Raw genomic sequence first — 12,505 nt, 5'->3', positions numbered from 1 at the left:
TCAGCAGATTGAAAATGAATGGCAGACAGACAGCCAGCTTATTATTACTGCCACACGTGAACATTTAGACAGAAATATGCTTTAGTCAAATACAAGCACACATCAAGCCGCTGGTGTAGTGGGCAGTTCCAGCTCAGCGTCCATTTCAGGTCACGTTCTCCACCCTGTACTTTCCTGTCCTCTCCTTAAAATACTGTCTGCCGAATTAAAGGAAAAATGCCTAAAAAAAACCCTTTAAAAAACCCACTGTATATGCTTAAAGGGACAGTTCATTCAAAAATAAAATTTCTTTTTCCACACTCATCTTATTCCAATTCCACAATATCTGTCCCCAAGTACTTTTATGACAGCGATAGGTTACATTAGACAATAAGCCTTGACAAAATTCCCCAAACCATCCGAAAGTAATCCATAATATGTTGTCTAGTAAAATATCCAAAACCTGGTTAAAATCGCGAGAGTTCATTTACAAAAATAGCTGTCACTGTCCCGCAGAATCAGTGACTGTACATATTCGGACAGTTCCAAACCTTCTTCGGCATCCATGTTTAATCAATCCCTCCTAAAACGTGCGAGCTTACGCTTGTCAACTAGGGCTGGGCAAAAAAAAAGATGTTTCGATGAATCATTTTTTTTACGTGGTCAAATTCAAAATCGATTCTTAAGGCCCACAAATAGATTTTTTCCCCATATTTATTTCCGCAAACATTGAACGTAAGATTAACGTTAATCTAATTACTAGTCTTCTCCACTAGATGTCAACCTCCTTTTATCTTTGCCCGATGTTACCAAGCAGCGAGAGGCGACCCTGTCATTCATTCATTCATTCAGTCTTAATTCTGATATATTATAATATTCTATATAATCTATATTCATTGAGTTGAATCGAAAATTGAGTATAAAAATCGGGCCGAGGATCGGAATCGAATTGAGAATGGATCGACTTGATAGCTGGTGAATCGAATCGATCTGGAACATCTGAATCGATACCCAGTCACAACACTGCGTCTGCAGCTCTTTTTGCCTCAGGCTAAGCCCCGCCCACCCGGAGACGTTGCAATGTTTACAAACTTTTAAGGGGTCTATATAAAGTAAAATATACAAACATAACTACAAATTGGCTGCAAATACTTCCATCACATAGCAGGGATCCATGATCGTCGTCTCCTCTCATCTTTAGGAAACCAAAACATTAGTTATTTTCGACGAGGTATTTGTTCTAGAGTTAAGTTTAGCCACTAGCCAGACCTTTAAACAAACACAGACTGGCAGTTAAGTTCCGCCCAGATGCATAACCATGACAACGCGCCTGCATCTGATGAAAGCATTTATAGCAATGTAGCACAACCAATTTACACGTTTAGTTTAAATAGCAATGTTATTTTTACAAAACTATTAAACAATAGCAAAGAGATTAATACCATTTACTTTTTCCTCTGTTTTGCACTCCCACCAATTTCAAAACATTATTTTACAATATAATATTTCCTTCTGGTAGAGATATACAAAAATCTCAAATATACAAAAATAAAACGAGGGGATTCGCAAGTTCTGTCCAAAAACCTCACAATAAGAACCAATCTATCACATAAGAATGATATGGTGATGTGTTTTAGATGTGTAATTTGCGCTTTGTTCCAGCCGGTGCATCTGGACCTCCAGCACCATCGACACTGCTGGGACAGTCAGTCACATTCTTGGCAGAGAAACAAACGGGCTGCATCTTAACTATGGGCCTGTGTATTCAATGGCCTATTGAGACGTTACAGCTCCAAATGATCTATAAACAGCCTAAAACAATATAAATATTGCAATAGCTCTGTCAGGGAATAAAACAGTAGCAGAAAACCGCGAGGTAATGCAACAAAAAACACATCTATCTTTCTGTACTTATATGAGCTGTAAAAAAAACACAATATTGATTTTTTAATCACATTAAAAACACGAATATGTCTGTGTGTACAATACATTATGTGAGGATTTACTACATCACCTCAGCACCACGGCGATTCACCTCAGCACATCTCTGATAACAACACATAGCCGATCCAATACAACGAGCAAAACGTGTCATTCTTAATGTCATCGGTGTTTATTTTGACCGATTACAAAACAAAAATGCCATTATGAGAAGGAGAATAATATAAATCCTACCGTGTAAGACGCGCTGGTCTCCGGCGAACTGTCAGCGTCTCTAATCCCGATGCTTTAATTCGTGTCTTGTGAGCACTGACGTCACTTCCGCATTTTCTGACCTGTGCACCTGCACCAGCATCGGATATAAATAGAACAGAGCTCGTTTTCGTTTTCATTCACAACTTCAGGTTCGTCCTCAAATGTGAACTTGCATAATTTCAAACGCATTTAAATTAATATCTTCCGTGATTTAGATACACCCTCTCTGTCTTTTCAATTTATTTACATTGCAGGTTCATTTTAAGATACAATATTTTATTGTCCTCTGTAGCCTACCTTGGTACAATAAAACTCTCATTTTTACATTCCTCTCGAGGCAGAAGGGCATAAAACTATAAATTACAAAGGCAACAAAATATAAAAGAATATACAATAAATACAAGCTAGGAAAATAATAAGAATAAGCAATGCACAATAACAAAGTTAATATACATGTATTAATTTAAAGAATAACCGTACAAAATAAATAAATACCCTGCTGGACGAACCAGCATATCATGAAGACCAGCATATGTTGTGTTTTGGTGCTGGTTTGCTGGTGACCATCAGCATGGTCATCAGCATACCAGTGCCAGCATCCCATGGTGGTCATACCAGCAAGACCAGCATATGTTGTGTTTTAGTGCTGGTATGCTGGTGACCAGCAGCTAAACCAGCATGGGAATTATACTATCAAAGCCAGAATCTCTAGACATCAGCTAGAAAAGACACAAAATTACTACACTTTCTCCAGAACCCGCCCACAATTTATTCAGAAGCCCCAGAAAAATACTCAACCAAAATATATTTATATACTGTAAAATGTATAATTAAAAAAACACAGAATCAAACAAATCCAAAAAAAGTTTAAGCGATGCTTACAAGAATAATTTTAGATAACAGCAAAATAAATGTAATGTCAAAAGATCTGCAAATAAACCAATAACAGTAGAAAGATACAATGAAAACAAATAAGAAATGCCAAAAATAACATAAAAGCTAACAGAGAAACAGTAACTAAATAGTTTTAAACAATAAAGGTCAAATAACAGATGTAGCATACAATGTTATAACAAAAAGCAATATTCACTTCCATTTAGGATAAAATTATACTATGGAAGTGAATGGGGTTCACGAACGGTTTGGTTACAAACATCTTCCTTCGTGTTCATTAGAACAAAGAAGTTTATACAGGTTTATAACCACATGAGAGCGAGTAAATGATGACAACATTTTTATTTTTGGGTGAAATGTCCCTTTAAGTGAAAGCAGTGTGCACGTGAGCTCCAAGGCTCCAACACAACACGAGGGCGTGGTACCGATACTGCCGCGAGCTCGCCACACTCGCGTGGACAAATCAGCGCTCGAGAAGACGAGAGGCGAAACTGTCCCAGCAGCACACTTTGAAACATGCAAATGCTGCAATCTTACTGTACGTCTTTAATGACAGGAATGATTTGTCTCTATTACCTCCGTGATAGCATCAAATGTGTTAGATATGTTAGTAGAATATATAGATGTATTTTCATAAGACTATCATCAGAAACGCCTCCTGCCTGTCAATCATTTTATAGACTGTCAGTCATTTCTCTGACTTGGCCTGATGACGCGACTTTGGTGGGCGGGGTTCTCATGTATACAAAACAATATTTCTAGGACTCTTTTTAAATGAGAAAGTATATTTGGAATTTTACTGTAATATCAATATAATAGCCTACTAAATCTATATAATATCTATGTAATACTAAATAATAGTGTAAATGCACACTAATGTTTTACAGTGACAAACCTGAACATCTTATCATAGGGCTTTCAAAAGATGAATCGTTTTTTCCATAATATACATGTGTGCACTGTGTGTAATTATTTTGTATATATAAATACACCAAACATACTTGTATAAATGTATTTTTTTATGTATATATTTTTTATTTATATATAATATAAAATATATCAAAATCTATCCATCTATCTATATTCATTTGTTTATTTATTGAGATTTTTATATATTTTGTATTATATATAAATACAAATATATACATATATAAAATTTCTTACATTTATACATGTATGTGTGCATTTATATAATCATAATTATTACACACAATACACACACAAATATATTATGCAAACACAAACTTTTATTTTGTATGCGATTAATCGTTTGACAGTCCCACCTGATCATTTGCACACACTGTTTTTAGGAGTTTTTTAATTCTTTGGCATGGCAGAATATTTTTATATTTTAATTACAAACCTGATTCACACTCAAACTCAAAATTTGTATGTAAGAGACTTTATTTACTTCACATACACTGCCTTGCTTTCTAATTGTAAGGCATTTATAACTGCATGTACCATTTTGTGTTACCACATTAAGTGCTCATATATTTGCTTTATTACATTTATAATGTGTTGTGTAATAGGATCCTGCTTTTTCGCACAAAACACCCCGTCAGAACTCACTATTACATGAGTTTCAGGAATATCAGATTGTGAGCAATCAATAACATCTTCTGTAATATATATTTCAATCAATAGTTAATGTCCTTGATTTATTTGGTAAGTAGCTGTCAAATAAGTACAATAAATTACAGCCTCTCATAACTTTGCAAAAGGATCCTGATCAACCTGTCAGGGTTAACTGTGCAATAATAGCCAGCTTACTCTACACCATCGATAGCATCACGCATGCAGTAATTATCTATCTGTGCATCTATCTATACATCTATGGCATCTAAACCAGTAAGCATTTGTTCAACATTATTGCGTCCTGTAACTGAATAAGGCAATACTATTCTCTATTGACTTCCAGTAATGTATGTGATAACACATAATGGAGTATTACAAAAAAAGCTCATCAACCACATTCATATTGACCAAGACAGCAAAACACCCATCATAAAACATTTTTAAAATTAAAATGAATTAAATAAGAAGAAATAAATGAGAAAATTGAAATAAAATGATCCACTGACATGCATGTTTTTCAGACGAATGGCAGATTGCAGAGCTTTTGAAATGAATATAAAAGCAGCCATAATCTTCACAATTCTGTTTGCCAACAGTGTCTTTTCTTTCAAATAACATCCTGATTAAAGATCATTCCCATGAATTCAAGCTTTTCAGCACAGGTAAAACGGTTGTGTGGTTGAGGTCATAGTTTTTGATGTAGTGTGTTTTCCTGAAGATCAGAAGTTTGTGTTGTGACGCTGCGCTATGAGACGTAAAGCCTCTCGTTGGTACGGACACAAACATGTTTTAATGCTCACTTCTTGCCATTGAAAGGGCTGGAGAGATGACGACGGGCTTTCAACCTGCAAATAGACAACTTGGTTGAGACTTGAAATATTGCAGGCAAGCTTATACATCAACCAATTCATACAAAATATTTGTTTAGGCCTTAACAGCCCCGCCGCTCCCATAACGCGCATCACGCGCTGTGCGTAGGGCATCACATGCTGAGGGGGCACCAAAAATAATAGCCTAATGAAAAAAAATTATAATGCTGAAATTATTTCATTAGTCTATAGAAATATTATTAGGCCCTTTATATCCATGTATATGTTACAAAAAAGGGGGAACGAGATAATTTAATGGCTCTAGTCTAGAAAGTATGCCCCCAGCCTTTGATGTCCGTGCCGGTTGATCGCGCGGGCGCCTGACGAAGTTTGACAGAGGCCGTTTCTCAATCCGAAGGCTGCAGCCTCCAGAGGTAGCATTTAGAGGCTGCATACGTCACTAAAACTTTCTTATTTCGTAATATTAACGATTATAAAGTGAACTATTATTCTTAGTTAATCGTAAATTGTTGTAATATGCTTATGACTTGCTAATGTAATGTTTAGTTAACTGAAATAAACCAGGCTTGATGACGTATGCAGCCTGCATATGCGACCTCGCGCAGGCTGCAGCTTTCGGATTGAGAAACGGCCAGTTAGAAGGCAACTTTTGGAAATGGTCCCGAAAAGACAGCAGGAGTCAGGATCGGAAAAAAGAAAAAGGAAGAAACTGCGGGATGATGCCCGTGCATCACTTGCAGGTAAATCCATCATGTTTTATCATTCACTCCTATTAAGGGAAATGCGCATGGGCTGCAGCTGCTGCTAATCGTAATGCGCCTCGAACTTGCTGTGCTGATATTAATGTTTAGCAAACTATGTTGTTATAATTTATAACTTCAGTGCAAGCTAAATTGAGATTTTACTGTAAAACATTACCTATGCATATTCACTTTACAAATAACTGACGCAGCTGTTACTTTCTTTTCTACGTTTCTTTAGATATTGAGCAGCAGTTTATTTTGTGGTTTATTTTGACGTGACGGTGGTTAATACTTTCTCAGTAAAAGTTAACGTTAGCAGTCAGTGCACATGTTACAATTCATCACTTTAAATATATAATATAAATATAAAACGTCATGATATGAAGCAAACATTACTGTGACACTTAGTTCTCTGAATCTTTGTTTTATTTAAGAATATTGAGTATTCTTGTTTACTTATTGATGTTTATTTAATGTAATTTATTTAAAGTGACATTGTACTTGGGAAAACCATGTCTGGATTATTTTGATAATTTAAGTTTGGTAATTTTTTCTGTTTTGCTATTCTATAAAAGTTTGCACTTAAATGTGTAGTGTGTGTTGGCTAAAGCTGTGAAGATTTTACTTTCTGCTATTAAGTTATATGTTTGTCAATAAAAAATTAAACTGGCAAAAACAAACATTGTTTTTCTCAGGGTCGGGGCATTATAAAGGAATTATGCTTAGGGCACCAAAATGGCTAGCAGCGGCACTGGGCCTTAATGTTTTGTGACTGTCATGAACATGACTAACAATACTAAAACACAGAATATAAATAAGAGCAAATGCCTGATCAATATCTACAAGATTTTATTTTAACCTTTCATAAATCTGATATGCAGTGACACAGATCATGTGAAGCTCATAGCAGGTGTAATGGTGCAATGAAAAAACAGTACTTATTCTTCTTTATGTTAATATGTACAGATGACTCTTGATTTTAGAGATTTAGTTATTCATATTAAGCATGAAGGGATGTTTTTATATACTCACGATGGCGTTTATTTGTGACATCACTGGACTGTGATTGTCAAAGTGAAGTGTGAGGACAGTGGCTTCCAGCCAGGCATTGTCTGTGTTTCTGCTATCATCTACATAACCCTTATAAATCTGTAAAAGAGAGGAACCACACACATCCCAATTAGCACTGGGGAAGTTCAGCTGCGTGCTAAAATTTTCATTTCATTCATATACTAATAGCTCGCATGTAAATAATAAAATTAAGGTGATAGATTGAATGAATCACCTGTGTATTGACCAAAGCACATGTTACGTAATGTAAATTTGATAAAAGTTGGTTTATTTTCAACCAGAAATCTTTGATCAGGTCTCAACAGCTGTGTTAAGTTTTGCATTTACATTCACACATTTGGCCGACGCTTTTATCTGTAGCGACTTCACAGTACATCACAAGGTATACATTTTAATCAGTAGATTTGAACCCATGGCCTTTTATGCTGTTAATGCAATGCTCTACCACCTTTTGCTCACCTGTTCTGCAGCCTGTAGTTCAGATTTGATCCTCTCGTTTAATTTTTTACCCAGAATTCTCTCCAGTGTCTGTGGCAGAGTCTCATTAGCTTTGGCTGGACCCTACAAGAACAATGTATAAAACCATCAGGCGGACCATCAGTGGAAAATAAAAAGCAATACAATTATTTTATGTACAGCGAGTTCAATTTCCCATTCATAATTGTAAATAAAAAGTCTTGGGTTTTGTCTATTCTTACCCCTGGAAGACAAAAACACTTCTCTGCATCTTTATAAACGGCGAGAAATTCCAGTGCTGTCTGTTCACTATCACGCCATCTGCAGACGAAACAGCTCAATTACTTCATTCTATAACTCTTACACAACTTTCAAACCATCACAGCATCTTAACCGAGAGCCGGATGAATGCAAACGTTAATCTGGTATAATCTCATTTGTGACATGCAGATGCAGCGTTTTTATGTCTTTAGCTGAAAACTTCAATTTGATCTGATTAGAGATTAGATTTTAATTCCAGCATGGATCAGGACAAGAATGGGATTTTAATTCAGTGTGGTTTACCTGGTAAGGATTGGATGGATTTTGTGATTTGGACCAAGGGATTTAAGAGCCCCTTTTCCTCGTATCCCAGTTCTTCCTCCTGGATTCCTGTTAATTCATTTAGGAGAATGAAGGTACTAAAATAAAATCAACTGTATCAAATTCTAGCAAAAGTGTTTAATCATAAAAATATATATTTTGGGAATACCTGTATTTGTCTAAAATTGAAGCATCTGAACTATTCCTGTAAAAAACATTTTAAATATATATATATATATATGCACTGACAGTGAGAAAATAATGCCATAATTTTTGAAAAACAATTAAAAAAGAAACAACATTTGAGTTATAAATAATAATCTGAATGCGTTCATACAGTAGTTGCTGTTTAAGAATATTATAAGCTTTGCTTAATGAAACGATATATGTATATATTAAATACAAGCTTATTGTAAACACAATTATTTCAAATCCAATTTAATTCTGTTTTTTGGTATCAAACTTACTCGCTTTCCTGCTGATTGTAAACTTGGGGAAGGTAAGGAGTGAAGTTTGTCTAAAAGAGTAAATGTACATGTGTCAGAAAAAAGAAACAAAACCCAACAGAATGTTGTTTAATTTCATTCACAATGATTTAAAGGAAAGACATCAGTGAACATCAGGCACCTCCCAGGACACCTTCTCTTCAGGTACAGGAAAGCGTCTGAAATTACTGCCGGGATACTGAAGCTGACGTGCATAGGTGTGAGGAGACTTCTCATCTTCTGTCTCCTGTCTGCTGGACTCACCATCGTCCTTGTCAGTGCTTTTACTTGCTGAATATGAAAAAAAACGTCATTTAAAACTATGCATTTAAGTTTAGTTTTTATTTTAGTATATATTTTATCTTAGACATAATATAATCTAACAAGCACTTGTGATGCATGGCTCTCATAAGAAACTAATGAAAGTGCCTATAACTGTTAAACCATAAGGATGCCTACATCTGACGAGAGCTGATTTAAAAACACTCTGCTCACTCAATAAAGGCGGTTCCAGTTTGGATTTATATCCCTGAGATTGCAGAGCGTCCATAATCCAGCGAAGAGCTTTGGTGGATTCAGTGACCTGCCAGATGACAACGAATGCACCATGTGACACTCACATTACTAAGGTCTGACATGAATATAGATTTATGTGAGGAAGAACTGTAGACCTGCTCTTCCAGCTTGGCGAGTCTTTTTGCCATTTTGGTGGAAACCATCTTCTGGTCCCTCTCCAGAAGTTCAGACATCTCTCCAACCCTGACAAGACATGGACACATTGACTTTCAAACAAAACTAGTTTGAAGGATAATATTATGTTTGTGGATTTTCTGTTGTTATTTCATTCATTGGAATATATCATAATAGCTTTCAACGCAATGTCATGTTCATATTTATACATATTTATGTAGTGTGTATTCAGATCATAATCAGTACTTCTCAGCTGTGTCCTGGATTCGATGCTCCACACTGTGATTCTCATCTTGACGTGTAGATGACAGATAGTTATCCTTCATGAAAGCCTCCCATGACAGCAGCTCCTCTTCCTCAGACTTCCCAAGCTCTCGTCCTGTGAAGAAGAAGCAAAAACTTCAACCCAACCAACCAACGACCGTTTATAAAAGTATTTTTTAGTTATCAATAGCACAGCATATTTTTTAAAAATATAGTACTCAATATATAGTATTTCTAAATATATAGTAATTTTAAAATATACAGTACTCAAAACATAGCATTTGTAAAAATAAAGTACACAAAATATAGCATTTGAAATATATGGTACTCAGTATATAGCATTTTTAAATATATAGTACTCAATATATAGTATTTCTAAATATAGTGTACTTCATATATAGTATTTTTAAATATATCGTAATCAATGTATAGTATTTTCTAAATATATAGTACCCAATATATAATATGTTTAATATTTAGTAGTACTCAATATATAGTATTTTTTAAATATATAGTAATCAATGTATAGTATTTTTAAATATATAGTACCCAATATATAGTATTTTTAAATATATAGTACTCAATATATAATATGTTAAATATTTAGTACTCAATGTATAGTATTTTTAAATACATAGTACTCAATATATAGCATTTTTTAAAATATAGTACTCAATATATAGTATTTTTTTAAATATAGTAATCAATATATAGTATTTTTAAATATATAGTATTCAATATATAGCATTTATATATATATAGTACTCAATATATAGTATTTTTAAATATATAGTATTCAATATATAGCATTTTTAAATATATAGTACTCAATATATAGTATCTTTAAAAATATAGTACTCAATATATAGTATTTTTAAATACATAGTACTCAATATATAATATGTTAAATATTTAGTATTCAATATATAGTATTTTTTAAAATATAGTAATCAATATATAGTATTTTTAAATATATAGTATTCAATATATAGCATTTTTATATATATAGTACTCAATATATAGTATCTTTAAAAATATAGTACTCAATATATAGTATTTCTAAATATATAGTAATTTTAAAATATACAGTACTCAAAACATAGCATTTGTAAAAATAAAGTACACAAAATATAGCATTTGAAATATATGGTACTCAGTATATAGCATTTTTAAATATATAGTACTCAATATATAGTATTTCTAAATATAGTGTACTTCATATATAGTATTTTTAAATATATCGTAATCAATGTATAGTATTTTCTAAATATATAGTACCCAATATATAATATGTTTAATATTTAGTAGTACTCAATATATAGTATTTTTTAAATATATAGTAATCAATGTATAGTATTTTTAAATATATAGTACCCAATATATAGTATTTTTAAATATATAGTACTCAATATATAATATGTTAAATATTTAGTACTCAATGTATAGTATTTTTAAATACATAGTACTCAATATATAGCATTTTTTAAAATATAGTACTCAATATATAGTATTTTTTTAAATATAGTAATCAATATATAGTATTTTTAAATATATAGTATTCAATATATAGCATTTATATATATATAGTACTCAATATATAGTATTTTTAAATATATAGTATTCAATATATAGCATTTTTAAATATATAGTACTCAATATATAGTATCTTTAAAAATATAGTACTCAATATATAGTATTTTTAAATACATAGTACTCAATATATAATATGTTAAATATTTAGTATTCAATATATAGTATTTTTTAAAATATAGTAATCAATATATAGTATTTTTAAATATATAGTATTCAATATATAGCATTTTTATATATATAGTACTCAATATATAGTATCTTTAAAAATATAGTACTCAATATATAGTATTTCTAAATATATAGTAATTTTAAAATATACAGTACTCAAAACATAGCATTTGTAAAAATAAAGTACACAAAATATAGCATTTGAAATATATGGTACTCAGTATATAGCATTTTTAAATATATAGTACTCAATATATAGTATTTCTAAATATAGTGTACTTCATATATAGTATTTTTAAATATATCGTAATCAATGTATAGTATTTTCTAAATATATAGTACCCAATATATAATATGTTTAATATTTAGTAGTACTCAATATATAGTATTTTTTAAATATATAGTAATCAATGTATAGTATTTTTAAATATATAGTACCCAATATATAGTATTTTTAAATATATAGTACTCAATATATAATATGTTAAATATTTAGTACTCAATGTATAGTATTTTTAAATACATAGTACTCAATATATAGCATTTTTTAAAATATAGTACTCAATATATAGTATTTTTTTAAATATAGTAATCAATATATAGTATTTTTAAATATATAGTATTCAATATATAGCATTTTTATATATATAGTACTCAATATATAGTATCTTTAAAAATATAGTACTCAATATATAGTATTTTTAAATACATAGTATTCAAAATATAGCATTTTTAAATATATAGTACTCAATATATAGTATTTTTAAAAATATAGTACTCAATATATAATATGTTAAATATTTAGTACTCAATGTATAGTATTTTTAAATACATAGTACTCAATATATAGTATTTTTAAAGTCTGGCTCTTTCTCTCAAGGTTTTTTCTCACTCGTACAGTTTAATCTTAGCCAATGTACTTTGCTGCTTTTGTTTTCATTCTGATTTTTATATGTTTTTTTCTCTTGTTTTTATT

General features: G+C 31.7%; 2 protein-coding genes across 3 annotated transcripts in view; both read right to left on the bottom strand.

Moving 5' to 3' along the window:
• Positions 1-2,234, bottom strand: part of map3k13 (mitogen-activated protein kinase kinase kinase 13) — a 44,851-nt gene extending 42,617 nt beyond the window's left edge. For both annotated transcript variants that reach the window (XM_065252364.1, XM_065252367.1), the window contains exon 1: positions 2,155-2,234. The gene's annotated coding sequence lies outside the window, so the exon portion shown is untranslated. The remainder of the gene's footprint in view (positions 1-2,154) is intronic.
• Positions 2,235-4,228: 1,994 nt separating this feature from the next.
• Positions 4,229-12,505, bottom strand: part of trpm2 (transient receptor potential cation channel, subfamily M, member 2) — a 39,977-nt gene continuing 31,700 nt past the window's right edge. The window contains exons 22-32 of the mRNA XM_065252368.2: positions 9,751-9,883; positions 9,486-9,573; positions 9,310-9,397; positions 8,957-9,105; positions 8,797-8,846; positions 8,499-8,534; positions 8,312-8,398; positions 7,990-8,068; positions 7,751-7,852; positions 7,253-7,369; positions 4,229-5,492 (exon numbers count right to left, since the gene is read on the bottom strand). Coding sequence (XP_065108440.1) covers positions 5,367-5,492; positions 7,253-7,369; positions 7,751-7,852; positions 7,990-8,068; positions 8,312-8,398; positions 8,499-8,534; positions 8,797-8,846; positions 8,957-9,105; positions 9,310-9,397; positions 9,486-9,573; positions 9,751-9,883 — 1,055 coding nt within the window. The 3' untranslated portion in view covers positions 4,229-5,366. The remainder of the gene's footprint in view (positions 5,493-7,252; positions 7,370-7,750; positions 7,853-7,989; positions 8,069-8,311; positions 8,399-8,498; positions 8,535-8,796; positions 8,847-8,956; positions 9,106-9,309; positions 9,398-9,485; positions 9,574-9,750; positions 9,884-12,505) is intronic.

Source organism: Paramisgurnus dabryanus, chromosome 15, assembly GCF_030506205.2.
Source record: "Paramisgurnus dabryanus chromosome 15, PD_genome_1.1, whole genome shotgun sequence".
Taxonomy (NCBI): Eukaryota; Metazoa; Chordata; class Actinopteri; order Cypriniformes; family Cobitidae; genus Paramisgurnus; species Paramisgurnus dabryanus.
This window is presented reverse-complemented; position numbering and strand designations above follow the sequence as displayed.